Source organism: Neoarius graeffei, chromosome 6, assembly GCF_027579695.1.
Source record: "Neoarius graeffei isolate fNeoGra1 chromosome 6, fNeoGra1.pri, whole genome shotgun sequence".
NCBI classification, from domain to species: domain Eukaryota; kingdom Metazoa; phylum Chordata; class Actinopteri; order Siluriformes; family Ariidae; genus Neoarius; species Neoarius graeffei.
In genome coordinates, this window is record NC_083574.1 from 93,748,244 (window position 1) to 93,766,964 (window position 18,721).

General features: G+C 45.1%; 1 protein-coding gene across 1 annotated transcript in view; it reads left to right on the forward strand.

Moving 5' to 3' along the window:
* Window positions 1–18,721, forward strand: part of kcnab1a (potassium voltage-gated channel subfamily A regulatory beta subunit 1a) — a 292,071-nt gene that overhangs the window by 233,989 nt on the left and 39,361 nt on the right. Inside the window, exon 7 of the mRNA XM_060923049.1 lies at window positions 9,781–9,824. Coding sequence (XP_060779032.1) covers window positions 9,781–9,824 — 44 coding nt within the window. The remainder of the gene's footprint in view (window positions 1–9,780; window positions 9,825–18,721) is intronic.

Below are 18,721 nucleotides of genomic sequence, written 5' to 3' on the forward strand. Positions count from 1 at the left end.
CTGATCGCAATGCCGCATTCCTGGCTTTCGGAAGACTGTGAACAGTGCTGTTGAACCAGGGCTTTTGGTTTTGGGGCACTCTGATGTTTTTAGTTTTGGTGGAAGTCTCAACACAGAACCTGATATAGTCCATTACTATGGAAGCATATTGTTTTGTGTCTTCCTGATCAAAGATCTTCCACCTTGTGTCCTCAAAACAGTCAGTGCGTTTACATGCACATCCAAATCGAGCTACTGTCGGTAATCGAGCTAAGGGTCCCAGCAGGGGTGCCAGAGAAATCCAATCCTACATGCACACAAGGAAATCGAGCAATTGTGTGAGGTACATTGTGCACCCGAGCTACAGGTGGCGCTACACGCCCCATCATGTTGGTACACTTCCGGTTGTCATCATGAAGAAGAGGAGTGATTTCTACTTTACATTCACACCACGTCATTGCCACCTGTTGGCTACAAACTGTCCTGCGCAGACCACTGTTTTGTAAGACAACTTATTTTGCACAATTGTATATTTTTCTAAAGTCCATTTTTTGCTTACAATTTAACTTATGTCTTAATAAACACACAAAAAGTTCAATTGTTTTTGTTTTTGTCTCCTTGTTCCTCCTGACCTCTTCTGCTGCTTGCTACTACTACTGTTGTCATGCCGACCGAGGCTGTTGTGTTTCCCGCTTGTGGTCTTGTCACTCGTCACTTCCAGAAGGGAAGTAAGTAGCTCGACTACGTAGCTCGATAGGGTTACATGCACTAAGTAGCTCGGCTACAATCGCATAATCTAGGTCGCGTAGCTCGATTACGAGAAATCCAGTTCATTTCGATTTCAGCCGAGCTAAGGTGTATCCATGGCATTTAGAACTTCGATTTCAGTCGAGCTACGGCAGAAATTCGATTTTCTCTATGTGCATGTAAACGCACTGAGTCTTGCAGTGCTGTCTCAGGTGGGGTTTACATTAGACCGTATCAGCGGATCATCAGATTAACGTTTTTAAAACGATTAGTGTGCACACAGCAATGCCAATACACGATTCGCGTGCACATAGCAACTCCAATACACGGATACGCTCGGCTCCGCAGGCATCCTGCGCTCCAAATCACTCCGCCCTGAACAGCGAGTGCCCTCTGGAGGGTGCGCACTCCGGCCCTGCGCAGCTCACAGAGCGCGTGAGTATAGTGCACGAGCAGTGAGTTGGGACTGAGCCGCTGTGTGTGTGATCTCAGTGCATATCGGGCATGCGCGTCACTTACCACTTGCAAGTGGAAGGATGGCAAGCCTAAAGACAATCATAACTACACAATGGGCAGTATTTGCATCAGTATTTGCAGTATTTTCATACTTTTATACTCTTTAATGAAAGGTGATACAAGGCGGAAGTCCGCGCCGTTTTTCAGCAGTCGCGTCACATGACCAACACCAGCGAATCAGGAAGGTGGATGTCACAGTGACGTTGTCCAATGACGACGCCAGCTAGAGCTCAGCACAGCGTATCCGCGTATTCTCAATGTTTACACAGCACCGGAGCTGACACGATTTGGATTGAATACGTGGACCCTGGCGGATTCCCGTTTCCCGGCGTTTCCAGGCGGTTTAATGTAAACGGACAGTGCATCCGCGAAGAAAACGAGACAGATACGGTCTAATGTAAACTTGGCCATAGTCTCCTCAGACCAGATCTGAACTGTCCTGACCTGGCTCTTTGTTTTACTGATGAGAGGTTGAAAAGAAGGTGTTAAAAATGGAGCCAAGTGGTCTGATTGTCAAAGGTGGGGGGCTGGGCAGACTTTGTAGGCACCTTTGAAGTTGGTGTAAACCTGATCCAGTGTTTTTCCATTCTGTCAAAGTCAAAAGTCAAAGTGAACTTTCTTGTCAATCAGACCATGTAACAGTTAATTACACAGAGGATTGAAATTGCATTTCCCCAAACTCCAAATGTGCAGTATTAAAAATTTGACACACAACTAAACATAAAAATGCACACAGACATCAACAGATAAACAAATTAACACAACATATAGACAGACAGTGGGCATACAGTTCCCAGAATATTCACAGTGTTCCAGAAATGTAGTCAAGTTTGAGGTATGTTACTGGAGTGCAATACTACAAGGGTACAATAATACAAGGTGCAGTATGGTACGTGCAAAGTGCAGAATAGCAGCATGGAGATAAACAAGTATTGTAAACTTGTATGTTCTTGTGCAAAAAAGAATATTGGCAGATGTGCATATAAAGAGCATTGTGTAGACATTGAGTTGACTGTTTTGACAGTTTGCTGGTCTTTTGTGTGTGGGGAGGTTATGTTCTTGGAGTTTTCATGAGTGAGTTGAGCAGTCTGATGGCCTGTGGGAAAAAGCTGTTGCTGAGTCTGGTAGTCCTGCAACGCATGCTGCTGTAGCGCTTGCCAGATGGTAGAAGGGTAAACAATTCGTGAGCAGGGTGGGTGGGGTCTTTGATGATGTTGATGGCTCTTTTGCGGCAGCGGGATGGGTATAGGTCCTGGATGGATGGTTGGGCTGATCTGGTGATCATCTCTGCTGTCCTCACCACCCTCTGTAGGGCTTTCTGGTCAGCAACAGGGCAGCTGCCGCACCAGACTGAGAGACTGCTGGTGAGGATGCTCTCAATGGCACCCCTGTAGAAGGTGGTGAGTGCAGAAGGGGGGAAGTCGGCTCTCCTCATCCTTCGTAGGAAGTGGAGGCATTGCTGTGCTTTCTTGACAAGGGAGGTGGTGTTAGTTGTCCATGTCAGGTCATCTGTGATGTGCACCCCCAGGAACTTGGTGCTTTTCACTGATTCCACAGCACTGCCATTGATAGTGAGGGGTGTGTGTGATGTGATTTTTCCTGAAGTCCACAGTTATTTCCTTTGTTTTATTGACAGTGAGGTGTAGATTGTTGATGTCACGCCAGTTGATGAGTTGGTGTACCTCCTCTCTGTAGACTGAGTCGTCGTTGTTGCTGATGAGGCCCACCACTGTTGTGTCATCTGCAAACTTGATGATGTGGTTCGAGTTGTGTCTGGCACAACAGTCATGGGTCATCAGTATGAACAGCAGAGGACTCAGCACACATCCCTGGGGGACCCCAGTGTTCATGATGGTGGCCTCTGAGGAGTTTTTGCCAACTCTTACTGTCTGTGTCCCCATGTGGATGTTTTTGTAGAATTTGGGTAACGCAGACTTCAGGTTTGTGTGATTAAAATCCCCCGCCACGATGATGAAACTGCCTGGTAGTCTGTTTTGTTGTTTACTGATTGCCTCATGCAGCCTGCTCATGGCTAACTTTGCATTAGCTCGTAGGTGAATATACACAGCAAAAACAAACAATGCGCTGTGCTCACGGCTGAGGTGGAATGGCCTGCATTTTAGTGCCAGAAACTCCAAGTCCATACAACAATGTCTTTCCATAACAGTGACATCAGTGCAAAAATTGTCTCACATAAACACACACACCTCCTCCTTTTTTCTTCCCGGCCTCTGATGTACGGTCTGCTCTGTAGACGCCGTGCCCCTGTAGTTCCAAAGCTGCATCTAGGATGTTTCTGTGCAGCCATGTCTCCGAAATTGTTATACAGCTGTCCCATCAGTTATTCACAAATCGGAGTCTCAAGTCGTCCATTTTGTTGACAAGAGAGCGGGCATTGATGAGGAGTAAGCTTGTAAAGGCCGGTTGGTGTGGAGCACGGTGCAGCCTCGCTCGGCAGCCTGCCCTGTTGCCTCGCTTCCTCCATCTGTATCTCCATGGTCTGGGTCCCACTGTCTCATCTCATCTCATTATCTGTAGCCGCTTTATCCTGTTCTACAGGGTCGCAGGCGAGCTGGAGCCTATCTCAGCTGACTACGGGCGAAAGGCGGAGTACACCCTGGACAGGTCGCCAGGTCATCACAGGGCGGGTCCCACTGTCACTCGGATTAATTCCAGGCATTTCTGTGGACGAATAATCCATTTTGGGAAGGATCTTATGTCCTCTGGAACAAAGTCCGAACAGTGTTTTAATACTGGGATACTCTGAAACCATCACTACATTTACATGGACAAATTATTCCGGTTTTTGCCCTTAATTAGAAAAGGATAATATTCCTACTAAACTGTTTCCATGGCTAATGAAAATGGATATTCCACTAATATTTCCATTAACATGCATCCACACATACTAGTGTTGTAGTACTTGAGACCGGTCTCAAGACCACTTTTTGAAGTGTTATGATTTTTTTGAAGTGCGAGATGTCCCGGGTTCAATTCCCAGACAAGCCCCCATTTTATTACTACCCGACTCAAGACTGTAACAAAAGAGGACACACATCTTTAAATTAGAAAACTCAAGGATTTATTGGAATAAACATAAACAACTTAAATTGAAGAAGTTAAAGGCAAATGAAATAAGCAAATGAGTCAGTATGGATAGTCAGTAATCAACAGTGTAAGGAAAGCGTCTGGATGAATAGAACACAAGGTGCAGTGCCCTGTAAAAAAAAATAATGCAACAAAAAACCCACAAACCAAAAAGGCCCAAAAGGGACAGCTGCTACTTGTCCCCTTCCTCTCTCTGGTATCGGCCAAACTGATCTTGTATAGAGGCTGAACCAGGTGAGACAGGCCTCAGGTGGGAGGAGCCAACACAAAACAGGAAAACCAAACAAGCCCAGAGATCGTTACATGAAGGTCTTGGTCTTGTCTCAGAATCAACCACATTTTTACTCGGTCTTGTCTCGGTCTCAGACATAGAGGACTCGGGATTTTATTTCAAGACTGGTCAAGACCACAACTGTGGGGATTTCACTAAATTGCCTGTGCATTGTCTGATTTATATGTTAACATCGTTACTGTGATTGGATGTAAAATTTCATGTTTCAAATGCAACCAATAATGTGACTTGCGAATTTGAATTTTTTTCTTCATGTTCATGGATGTTCCCCCTCCCCCACCCCCTTCACACACACTGGTCTGGTCCTGGTCTTGACTCGGTCTCGCCCTGCCTTGGTCTTGGTCTTGACTTGATCTCAACCCCTCAAGTCTTGGTCTTGTCTTGGTCTAGATACACGCTGGTCTTGGTCATGACTTGGTCTCGGTTTAGGTGGTCTTGACTACAACACTAACATATCCTCTGATGAACCAAAAATGCTCCATGTTGGTTTGTGTACAATGTACAGAGCGGAGTGTAAACAGGTGAGATGCCATGTGTTTCAAACTGACATAAAAAACCCAACTGAGACTCATATTCTGAATGTGCTGGATCCATGAACATTGAACAGATTTTGAACGTTGTTCTTTAATTAACAAAACTATCTGCGATTCTTGACAAATCACCATGTCAAAGTCTGATTCTATAACCCTCAGCTTCTTATACAGCTAAGGTTACAGTGGGGGGCTAGTCCTCTGGTAGCCGCGAGAGTTTGAATCCCCACTCACATCTGTATTGTGGCGCGCCTTGCCAGATGGCAGTAGGTACCATTTTTATGATGGTCTTTGGTATGACCTGACCGCAAATAGAACTTGTGACCTCCTGATCGAGAGGTGGACACTTGCCACTAGGCCAGCTCACAGTATAATATCAAAAATTCATGCTAAATAATACTAAATAATAGAATCGCATTGTCTTTCTAAACTAGCTAACAAAGGAACATTCTACAGTCTGACCCTTGTAAGACAGAGCCTGTCCCAAAAGATAAGATAACTGTAGCCAAAAGAACAAATCCTAACACATTCTGATGCTCCAAACAGCAAGTTTGAGGTATAACATCTCATCTCATCTCATCTCATTATCTGTAGCCGCTTTATCCTGTTCTACAGGGTCGCAGGCAAGCTGGAGCCTATCCCAGCTGACGACTGGCGAAAGGCGGGGTACACCCTGGACAAGTCGCCAGGTCATCACAGGGCTGACACATAGACACAGACAACCATTCACACTCACATTCACACCTACGGTCAATTTAGAGTCACCAGTTAACCTAACCTGCATGTCTTTGGACTGTGGGGGAAACCGGAGCACCCGGAGGAAACCCACACGGACACGGGGAGAACATGCAAACTCCACACAGAAAGGCCCTCGCCGGCCACGGGGCTCGAACCCGGACCTTCTTGCTGTGAGGCGACAGCGCTAACCACTACACCACCGTGCCGCCCTGAGGTATAACATAATCCTATATTATCTGTCAGGGTCACGGACAAGCCAGCTGACTTCAGGTCCCAGCAGGCTTCACCCTGGGCAGGTCACATGAAGTTTATTTTATAGTTAAATGGGTCCCAGGTTACAAAATGTTTGTGAAGCACAGGACTGCGTTATTGTGAAGAAGATATTTCAAAGGAAGAGCAGTCAGAAAGGATCTCTGTTTGTTTTATATCCTCATATTCCCTGACATCTCATCTAACAGACTTTGTTCTTGGATTAATCATTTACCTGAATGTTGCAGGGATTCTTGGATTCTTGTTTGGGGTTTAAATCAGAGCAATGCAGACCTCAAGATGTCTGGAGCTCCTCTGCCATGAGTCACTGAGTGAAGAAAAATATTACAGAGCCTCTCATAGACTCTGGAGCATAATTCCATTTAGAGCACACAATGCTACGTGTTTTACTGTAATGTATAGACCCCTTCGCATGTTTGTAAACAAACCGACCGTTGCCAGGATGCGCACGCAGCCTGGACCCAGAAACAATGGCGCTGCCCATAGACCGGCATTATGAGCTGTCAGATTATGCCAAACAATTGTCGTTACAAGATCGAGAATGCTACATAAATAAGTTAACTCTAACAAGTGGACATCGCCTACCGGATCCGCATTTAATTAAAGAGTGGACGGACGATGTTAGTAAGTTCCCTGGTATACAATGGCCAGATATATACTCGTACCTTATTGACAAGACTTCAGTGTACACCCACGAAAAACTTCGTGCCTACAAGTCTTTAGACGCATAGGATTATGTTATGTGCGGGCATGTACAACTTGATTAACAATTGGACATTCATATTCATTTTGTTTTAATCAAATTATGCCAGTGGTGTGATGGCAATGTGGCTTTAGCTACAACAGCAAATACCAACACTAAACAGCAATTTGCAGGAGGGAATGGTATGAAAGGAATGATAGTGTAAAGAGTGCAGCTAAGAGAAATCAGAGCTGCGTAAAAAGCGAGAGGCAGAGAGCAGAAATGAAACTGAACGGGGCGGGAGCTAGGTTAGAGCAGTCAACGTACAGTAAGTTGGCATTTAGAGTGAGGGCACACAATTTTACCTTTCCATCCTTGCTTTAAAATTGTGATTTTCGGCATACACAAATAACGATGGCGCAAAATCTGGACTGCTTGAGTCAAGCAAGACCTCTCCTACAAACAAAATTGCATGCAAAGCTAAGTTAACATGCTAACAATATTCATTACATTGTGTAACTATGACCCAGCTAATCAGACAAACGTTACCAAAGTATTTTGCTACATCAATAAACGAAGACTAGAAAGAATAAAAAAGAAAGATTTAATTAATAGCCTGATCTTACCTGTGATGAAGTGGGCACTGCGAACCCGCGCATTTTTGATGGTGCTTTCATCCCAGTCTACACGTTTGATGGCTTGTAGTCATAGACGTCGGCGATTTTTTTTTGGAATGGGTGAGATCCTGCTGGAATTCTGAACATTCTAACCGCTACGATTCTGACGCCCGACAACACAACAACTAGGCATTTCTGAGTCTTTTTTGGGTCCAGGCTGCGCACGCAATTTCTGCTTACGTATGAATGACGTTTACTGCGAAGGGGTCTATACACAACTGGATTTGCTTTACATTTAAACAAGTTCAGGAGTGTTTGGAGAATTGGGGCTTCATTTAGAAAAGTTTTGTGTGGTAAAACCTGTTCTTACATTCCATGTTCTTGTGTTGATCACAGAGGGGAACCATCAGGGCCTTCTAGGCCTTCAGAGAAGCTCAAACATATCAGCATTTCAAATGTTATATTTAATTTCTTTCATAATTTCATGATAATTATTCTCTTCTAATTCAGCCTCATTTTCTATCTTCAGAAGTGAAAGGGTTGCTGTCCTGAAAACATTAAAATCGAGTTCTCCAATGGGATTGTTTTGTTTGTTGTCTAGGCTGAGAAGAGTTTAGAGCTGCTCACTCATTGGTTAGGATTTCATTGCCGGGACAGAAGGCCATGGCAGTGTATGTTTTGTAGGAAGTGACAGATGACTGATTAACGGATCAGATTTTGATTTATAATGGGTGGGACCAAAAATTTATCACCCTCGGCCTTCTTGAAGGCCAACGTGAGCTTAACCGCAAGTCGGAGCCGTCAGCGCAGCAGTGAAGTCACCTTCCAGCCGGTGTAGCATTCATCAGTAGTGTTAGCGAATGCTAATAAAGCGGTCAAGCCAGTGCTATCTATCGAGAGCAAGTAGCACAGGCTAACGACTGAGAAACTAAGATTTCTGTCTCCAGACTCTTCTTCCACGCTGCACGCTCGCTACAGTATTTTTCACTCAGACTTAAGTATTCATTTCCCTCTGTAATTTACTGAGTTACTTTTAAAATCAACAGCTACACACAACGGAGCGACCTGGCAGCCTGCCGCTAATCCCTTGCTAAATCCTTTGCCCTGTTGTGTCTGAAGTCCCAGCTCTAATAGTAACGGTTCACCACTGGTTGATCAACATAGCTTCCTCCTTCCTTGCTGAAGGACACTGGGTGTGTATGGATGTGTCCAAACCGACTATGCTGACATAGTCGGTTAATAGTCCGTAGAAAGAAGTAATTCAGTGCAAGAATAACTTGAATATCTCATCTCATCTCATTATCTCTAGCCGCTTTATCCTTCTACAGGGTCGCAGGCGAGCTGGAGCCTATCCCAGCTGACTATGGGTGAAAGGCGGGGTACACCCTGGACAAGTCGCCAGGTCATCACAGGGCTGACACATAGACACAGACAACCATTCACACTCACATTCACACCTACGGTCAATTTAGAGTCACCAGTTAACCTAACCTGCATGTCTTTGGACTGTGGGGGAAACCGGAGCACCCGGAGGAAACCCACGCGGACACGGGGAGAACATGCAAACTCCACACAGAAAGGCCCTCGCTGGCCCCGGGGCTTGAACCCAGGACCTTCTTGCTGTGAGGCGACAGCGCTAACTACTACACCACCGTGCCGCCCTAACTTGAATATGACTTCCAAAATATGCATCGATTAGAGTAACTGATCTTTTATAATTGTGAAGATTTTTCTTCTTTGTCAAGTCTTGAAAAATCTATTAACGTAACCGTACTCTATACTTTCTACCTCTGCTGAGATTCCTGACACACACCACATCATACACACTATGCACGCACACACACACACACACACACACACACACACACACACACAGGTGATGATGCAGCACTTTGTCTAGCAGACGACAAAACAGTCCTCGTGGAGCGTCTCGGCTGGAAGTGATGATAAGGTTACAGCGGGAAGGAATTTTCTATTTCCTGCAGAATTCTCAGTTATAAATAGGAATGCGTGTGTGTGTGAGTGTTGATATGCAGGCACTTCGTTATAAGAAAGGAATGAATTAGTTTCAGCCTGAAGGAGGGAGAGAGGAATTCTCAGAGGGCAGACAGACGGGTCCGCAGTGAACAGATCAGCAAAGTCATAAATGCAGACAGACAGACAGACAGACAGACAGAGGTACAAAGAAACAAGAAGGATGGTGCAGATGTTGAAGCTGAATGACTTTTGTTCAAGCTGATTTTGTGTGTGTGTGTGTGTGTGTGTGTGTGTGTGTGTGTGTGTGTGTGTGTGTGTTCACAGAGCTGAGACTGAGAGAGGGCTTTCCAGAAAGCATATAATAGAAGGTAATGTATGACAGTTTGTCTTTCAAAACACACACACACACACACACACACACACACACAAAATGATCGTCTTTACCCATAATCCTATGTGTATAAGAGAGTAGAGGTGCTGTGGACAGACATGCACAGTTCGGTGTGTGTGTGTGTGTGTGTGTGTGTGTGTGTGCTGTAGGGACTGAGTGCTTGTCTCACAGCAGCTCTATCACATAGCGCTCTCTCTCTCTCTCTCCATTTCTCTCCCCATATCTCTCTCTACCATCTCTCATGTCATCTCTCTCTCTCCCCATCTCTCTCTCCCCATTTCTTTCCCCGTATCTCTCTCCCCATCTCTCTCTCGCTCCCCATTTCTCGCCCCGTATCTCTCTCCCCATCTCTCTCTCTCTCTCTCTTCCCATCTCTCTCTCACTCCCCATTTCTCTCCCCGTACCTCTCTCTACCATCTCTGATGTCATCTCTCTCTCCCCATCTCTCTCTCTCTCCCTCTCCCCATTTCTCTCCCCACATCTCTCTCTCTCTCCATGTCTCTCTCACCATATCTCTCTCTCCCCATTTCTCTCCCCATATCTCTCTCCCCATCTCTCCCTCTACCATCTCTCATGTCATCTCTCTCTCCCCATATCTCTCTCTACCATCTCTCGTCATCTCTCTCTCCCCATCTCTCACTGTACCATCTCTCATCATCTCTCTCTCTCCCCATCTCTCGCTCTACCATCTCTCATGTCACCTCTCTCTCCCCATGTCTCTCTCTCTCCCCATTTCTCTCCCCATATCTCTCTCCACCATCTCTCATATCATGTCTCTTTCTCCACCATCTCTCATATCATGTCTCTCTCTCTCTCTCTCTTCCATCTCTCATGTCATCTCTCTCTCTCCCCATTTCTCTCTCTCTCGCCATATCTCTCTCCCCATCTCTCGCTCTACCATCTCTCATGTCATCTCTCTCTCCCCATGTCTCTCTCTCTCTCCCCATTTCTCTCCCCATATCTCTCTCTACCATCTCTCATATCATGTCTCTTTCTCCACCATTTCTCATATCATCTCTCTCTCCCCCATCTCTCTGTCTCTCTCTCTCTCTCTCTCTCTCTCTGTCTCTCTCTCTCTCTCTCTCTCTCTGTCCATCTGGTGCAAGTCAAATGACTTTGCACCCTTGAGTAAAGTTCAAATGTTGGGCTCCTCAAACCTCAGAAAACACACACACGCACACACATACATACATACATACATACACACACACACATACATTATATATATATATACACTCTACACTCCACTCAAGCATGCACACACTGTCTTAAACACACAGAATTGCGTCTCTCTCTCTCTGTGTGTGTGTGTGTGCGCGCGCGCGCACAGGAACAGTGGCTCAGTGCCACGTCACCATGAGATGCTTACAAATAAGTGAATGTGTTTGACTAAGATGAATCAGTGCACACACTCACTCATCATTTCTCGCAAGTTCTGTTAAAATAAAAAGAACAAAAATCTGCATCTGTTACAAGACATTGTGCACATTTTGTGAATATTCCTACCTTTAAAGGAACAGTCCACCGTATTTCCATAATGAAATATGCTCTTATCTGAATTGAGACGAGCTGCTCCGTACCTCTCCGAGCTTTGTGCGACCTCCCAGTCAGTCAGACGCAGTCAGACGCGCTGTCACTCCTGTTAGCAATGTAGCTAGGCTCAGTATGGCCAATGGTATTTTTTGGGGCTGTAGTTAGATGCGACCAAACTCTTCCGCGTTTTTCCTGTTTACATAGGTTTATATGACCAGTGATATGAAACAAGTTCAGTTACACAAATTGAAACGTAGCGATTTTCTATGCTATGGAAAGTCCGCACTATAATGACAGATATGGATGATACTGAGCTCAGATATCAATGCGCTGCCGAAGCGCGCAGAAGGTGTTAGTACGCCTGTCATTATAGTGCGGACTTTCCATAGCATAGAAAATCGCTACGTTTCAATTTGTGTAACTGAACTTGTTTCATGTCACTGGTCATATAAACCTATGTAAACAGGAAAAACGTGGAAGAGTTTGGTCGCATCTAACTACAGCCCCAAAAAATACCATTGGCCATGCTGAGCCTAGCTACATTGCTAACAGGAGTGACAGTGCGTCTGACTGCGTCTGACTGACTGGGAGGTCGCGCAAAGCTCGGAGAGGTACGGAGCAGCTCGTCTCAATTCAGATAAGAGCATATTTCATTATGGAAGTACGGTGGACTGTTCCTTTAAGTTGTGTAATGCAGGGCGGAGTCACTTCTAATTGCTTTACTCAGCACCCATAGTGTGTGCGATATACTGCAGCCTGGAAATCACTGAAGGGCGGGGATTACATCTGTCAGCTGAAGATGAAACATTTACTCCAGGAGTGAGTCGGCACAATTGTAACACACTTTTGTTTTATCGAAATGCACTCATGCAACTGTGACTTCACTACATCTATTCACAAGTGCATGTCCGGGGGGAAAAAAGCAGGATTTGTCCACACTTCTCATCTCATCTCATTATCTGTAGCCGCTTTGTCCTGTTCTACAGGGTCGCAGGCAAGCTGGAGCCTATCCCAGCTGACTATGGGTGAAAGGCGGGGTACACCCTGGACAAGTCACCAGGTCATCACAGGGCTGACACATAGACACAGACAACCATTCACACTCACATTCACACCTACGGCCAATTTCGAGTCACCAGTTAACCTAACCTGCATGTCTTTGGACTGTGGGGGAAACCGGAGCACCCGGAGGAAACCCACGCGGACACGGGGAGAACATGCAAACTCCACACAGAAAGGCCCTCGCCGGCCACGGGGCTCGAACCCGGACCTTCTTGCTGTGAGGCGACAGTGTTAACCACTACACCACCGTGCCGCCCGTTCAAAACCTATGTAATTTAAAGATGTAGTGCAGATTTAAATGTGCTTTTTAATCTGTAAACTAAACACTGTGACTGTACTGTGATGAAACACAATAGTGCTGGTGTTAATATTGACAAAAGATTTTAAAAAATTAGCATTTATGGGTTTGAAAACAGCTCAAAACGCCATCTACTGGTTAAAAATCATCCTGAACATTTCAAGGTCGATGCTGATGTAGAGTCGACCTTTTGGTACTCCTGCCTCACATATCCACACCCCGTCCTCTCCACCTAATGGGTGGAGTTACACTCAGAGCTGGGGGTGAAGTTATACTTTAAAAAGAACCTGACATCTGTACACATTTCCAAACTAACTGTTAGCGTACTGTTTTTGTGCATGCTAATTGTGAGAAAGCGCCGAGAGAGAAAATGCACTCGCACTATATTCCATGCATTACATTAATAGCATTTAGCAGATGGTCTTATCCAGAGCAATGTACAACATACCCAGAGCAGCAGTTAGGTGCCTTGCTCAAGGGCACTTCAGCCATTTCTGCTAGTCCAGGGAATCAAACCAGCAACCTTTTGGTCCCAAAGCTGCTTCTCTAACCATTAGGCCATGGCTTCCCCATGCTTGTACTGTATATGGATAAAGATGGATTCCGATAGGCTATGGCACATTCTGTTTTGAAATAGTCACCCTTTTTTTCCAGTAGCATTGTTTATATAAGTCAGTACAGTGAAAGCGTGACTTGTCCTTCATACCAACATCAACATGAGGTGTAGGAAATATTCTCAACATGAGGAAGAAACATTAAATATTCTGGGCACTCCTGTGGGTTATTCAATCAAAGTCCTTCCCATGCTACAAGGCACCTTGGGCGAGGCCGATCTCCGTTTCTATAGCCCTCGGCCTCTCACCTATTAAATAGCTAGGGTTACAGGCTACATCCACACGACAACAGTAACGAGATGTTATTTAAAAATATATCACGTCCAAATGGGCAACGATCAGTAAAATATCAGGTCCATATGGCAACGCAACGCTTGCTGAAAACGATGCAATACACATGCCACACCTCTAGGGGCGCTGTAAGACGGTCCCTTCGGAGACACCAGAACAATAGAAGAAGTAAGGACGCATGCGCATAAACTATTATGCGTGAGACTTCATATTAGCCACAAAGTCAGGAAAATCTGTTCGTAAAATTACATTATAATGACCAAATACAATGAAAAGTATTTTTCCAGTCTCACCTGTGAAAGGTAATCCCATGTGATCTCGTTTGGACGGCAAACCTGTTGGTACAGTTAAACGCAGCTAATCTTTATTCTCCGCTTTGACCTATCCAATATGGCGGCGAGGATGACGTATGATTCTACACGGAAGGCGGCGTCTTTAATGGTCCGGAATAAATTGAATGCTACACGTTGATGGATTAATTTGTTGTTTCTCACCTGTGAAAGGTAATCCCATGTGATCTTGTTTGGATGGTAAACCTGTTGGTACAGTTAAATGCAGCACATGAATCTTTATTCTCCGCTTTGACCTATCCAATATGGCGGCGAGGATGACGTATGATTCTACGCGGAAGGCGGCGTCTTTAATGGTCCGGAATAAATTGAATGCTACACGTTGATGGATTAATTTGCTCTTCTACGCCCTTTTTGAGGAATGTATTGTCGGACTTAAACCAACATCTGAAGAGGTGAGATCGCTCCTTTTTTTCCCTATTTTTGCTGGCGGGATTGACTCTGCCCTAAGGGCAGAGTCTCTCTCTCTCTCTCACTTTGCACCATTACACAAAAATTCACAGTGAAAATATTTTGTAAGCGCGTTTCATGAACCAAGTTATAGGATTTGTTGACAACTCGCATCGAGTTCATTACACTTCTACCCGGCATGAAGTACTTACAGTCATGTGGTTGTGACGTCATCGTAAACAAATACGTTCTACTCATCCAGACGACTTCACAATGGCAACGTTGCCAGATCTTTCCACTCTGGAACCCGTTCTCAAAAAGATTGCGTTTTGGGCACCCAAAACGCCGGTGCCGTGTGGACGCCAGGCCTAAACGATAAGCAATTGTATCGGAGTCACCTGAATCCGTTGCCGTGTGGACAGGACCACAGTGGGGGGGGGGGGCGGAGGGGGTGTGTGCTCTGGTCCGTAGGTCGCGTTAACCGACAATTGTCCATCATTGACGGATTTTTTTTAGCTATGACGGAAAAATCTGAAGGCCGTCGGTCATTTTGACGGATGTTTACCATTACCATTACCAATAACAGCCTAATAATAACAATAATAAAACATAATGAAACACACAGTTGAAATGATTGGCAAGTTGTGGCAGAGTTTTCTTACATACAATATACATAGTCTTCACTGCCATCACTTTCAATCTGAGCCGACGTTGCGGCAGTCTTGATGTTCAGTGCATCGGCTACTCATGTATACACTGTAGGCACTGCGCAAGGCTGTTCCGCCCATCGCGCTCCTGACCGCGCTCTGACTTTTCTAACCACTAGCACAGTGAGATGTATTAATGTTTCCCTTCTCTGCAGAAGACACGTCATTTTTGCTATTAAAAAAAGAGATGCATTGGGTTGTTTGTGTCGTTTCCCTGCCTGTACAATAGCGCTCATTTAGGCTAGTTGTTTTCTTGTTTTTAAAATGAAACAAATGTCGATTTATTGTATTCTTCCCCAGCAAGCTTAGGAACATCACTGCTCGAATATCTGCTAAACTATCATTTTAATGAGAGCACGGGTAGACAAACTAACATTTAAACATAACTTCGTTTTATTTAAGACCTTCCGTGTCAGCCCACTACGGGTCACCGCGGGGTGCAGCTACACCACTGGTGCAGAAAGACCGCATGCTGCAGGATTTCCTCCCTATGAAGAGAGTACTAGCAGGGTCGGGAAATCCAACTTTCAGAGGCTCTTGCCGGCTTCTGATCACTTCCCTGGGAGAAATGTTTCCCGACTTCAGAACTTTGGCTGAAGTGGCGCTGGTTATTCCAGTCTCCAGTGTCGCAGCAGAGCGCGGGTTCAGCCTTCAGAATAAAATTAAAACGTCAATGAGAAGTCATCTGTCCGAGGCAAAGATGCAAAATTTAATGACAATTGCCTCGGCAGCAGTCTCCATTGACGACTTTGATTATGCACAAGCGAGCTCCCAATTTAAATCCATGCGGGCCAGAAGGAAGGTTTGAGCTCACGCAAACAGGTCAAATTAGATCGTCACTTAAACCGTTGTAGTGGACTGTTCATATTTTAACTGCAATTGTCTTGCTACGTTGTAAAATAACATTGTTCATATGCCCGTTAAGGCACAACAGCCGCAATGTTTTTAGCGGAGGGAAAATGGGTTCACAAGTGACCGAACGTCAGAATCTCTGTTCATCTTTTTGCATCATAAATACATAAATGATTAAATAATACAAGCTTGTTCTGTGAATTAATTTTTAAATGAAAATGAGTCCATGAAAACACAAGTTATTAAATATATAGCATTTATTGCCTATATACATTGTCATTTAAAAGTTAAAATAAAATAACAGATAATAATGGACAATGACGGAATTTTTACGACCCTGTCCGTCAAAATGACGGACAATGAAAAAGTCTAACGCAACCACTGCTCTGGTCCCCGCAAGAGGTTGATTCCATGCTCACATCTGTTTTGTGGAACCTCACCAGATGCCAGTAGATACCATTTTACGATGGTCTTTGGTATGACCCAACTGAAAGTAGAACTCACAAGCTCTCAGTCGAGAAGTAGACATGCTAACCGTTAAGCCAAAGATGTCCAGAAGCACCAGCAACCAGTGGTTTTCTCCAGCTACACAGACGGTCTGCACCGGCTACTCAATCCCAGGAAAAAAACTTGCCTTTCACTGTTAAAGGATTTATATCATCTTTGCTGTCCATAATTTGCTGCAATTCCAATTATTCCACCACGAAATTGTCTTCGATTTGGGTCATGACCAGAAGCGACACCATATTTGTTGATTGATTCTCGCAGTCTGATTGGCTGAGCCAGAACATGTGACCACGCAGTAGTGTATGTAGTTATGTTACAGAGCCAGGCAGCTTACTACTACAGAGGGTAACTGAGAAAGCCAAGCACACAAACATCTGGAGGGACATTTCATACATATTTTGCAAGTATTTTGCAGGGAAACGGTTAGTCATTTATTAGCTGAGAATGCACCAGAAGCCACCAGAAAGCATATAAATTTCAAATTTTTCTGAGGGGGACATGCCCCCAGACCCACCCTAGAGCATTAGCATTAGCCTTAACTACATCTTTTCAGCCAGCTACTTCAGATATTTTGGAGAACCCTGAACTTGGCCAACTCGCGGTACTGTAGGTTATTATGGTGGTTAAAAAAAAACTCAATGAAAATCCATCCATCCATTATCTGTAACCGCTTATCCTGTGCAGGGTCGCAGGCAAGCTGGAGCCTATCCCAGCTGACTATGGGCAAGTGGCGGGGTACACCCTGGACAAGTCGCCAGATCATCGCAGGGCTGACACATATGGCCCTTTTCCACTACCCTTTTTCAGCTCACTTCAGCTCGCTTCAGCCCGACACGACTCGCGTTTCGACTACCTCAGAGCAGCACGACTCAGCTCACTTCAGCCCTGCTTAGCACCCAAAACTCGCACGGTTTTGGAGTGGGGCTGAAGTGAGCCAAACCGAGCCGAGTGGGGCTAGGGGCATGAGCAGACACTCCCCTGTGCACTGATTGGTGAGAAGGAGTGTCCTCACACGCCCACACACGCCCCGCGAGCACGCTGGGATCTGTAAACACCGCAAACCCGGAAGAAGGAGAATTACGAATTACGAGAATTTCTGAAGCCTTATGCGCCTCGCCTCATCTATACGCTCTTGCCAGTATCTGTTGGCGTTGTCGGTGACAACAAGCCACAGCACCAAGACCAGCAACACTAACGACTCCATGTTTATTGTTTACTATCTGGGTCGTGAGACTACCGCTTAAAAGGTCACTGATGTCACTGTTTGCACCGGCTAACGACATCACGTGACGTCCACCCACTTTCGCTAACTCCACCCAATGTGTCCACCCACTTCCAGCCAGCACGGTTCAGCGTGGTTGTAGTTGAAATGCAACTCCAACAGCCCCACTCAGCCCAACTCAGCACGGCACAGCTCAGCCCAACTCAGCCGCGTTTGTAGTGGAAAAGCGGCAATAGACACAGACAACCATTCACACTCACATTCACACCTACATTCAATTTAGAGCCACCAATTAACCTAACCTGCATGTCTTTGGATTGTGGGGGAAACCAGAGCACCCAGAGGAAAGCCACGCAGACACTGGGAGAACAGGCAAACTCCACACAAAGGCCCCTGTCAGCCACTGGGCTTGAACCCAGAGCCTTCTTGCTGTGAGGTGACAGTGCTAACCACTACACCACCATGCCGCCCTCAATGAAAATCACATGTAATAATTTCTTGGTAGAGTGTCTCGAAACCAATATCATGGGTTTTATCCACTTTCTACTGAACACACTGTTAGCAAGAGCACAACCTACTTTGCAGTGGGGTAACATTAGCTTGCTAACTTCCTAGCTGTGAATTAACCATGAAGCATATATAAGGTCTGAAGCCTTTCTCCAGCTTGCTTGAAGGGGCTTTGCAAATATTGGGCTTTGCACAGACTATCAGATCCTGCTATTGCGAGTATCATGAATGAACTGTTAACGCAAGAGTAGTATTAAATCAAATGCATAAGTGTTTGTGCAAAGAGCTTAGTCATGAAGATGTTCTAGAATTATGGTTAAACCAAAATATCCATATTTCATACTATAGTGTAGCGATCGTGACAAAAAACGAGAACATCTTGATAAGCTCTGTTTCATCAATCAATGATAATACAGCTTTGTAATGGATATCAAGTCATGGATTGTAATTCGAGGTGTATCACATGGATTCATGAATGTATATCATTTAAATTTGATTTTGCCTGATATAAATGATACAAATGCATCAGTTGTAACACAGA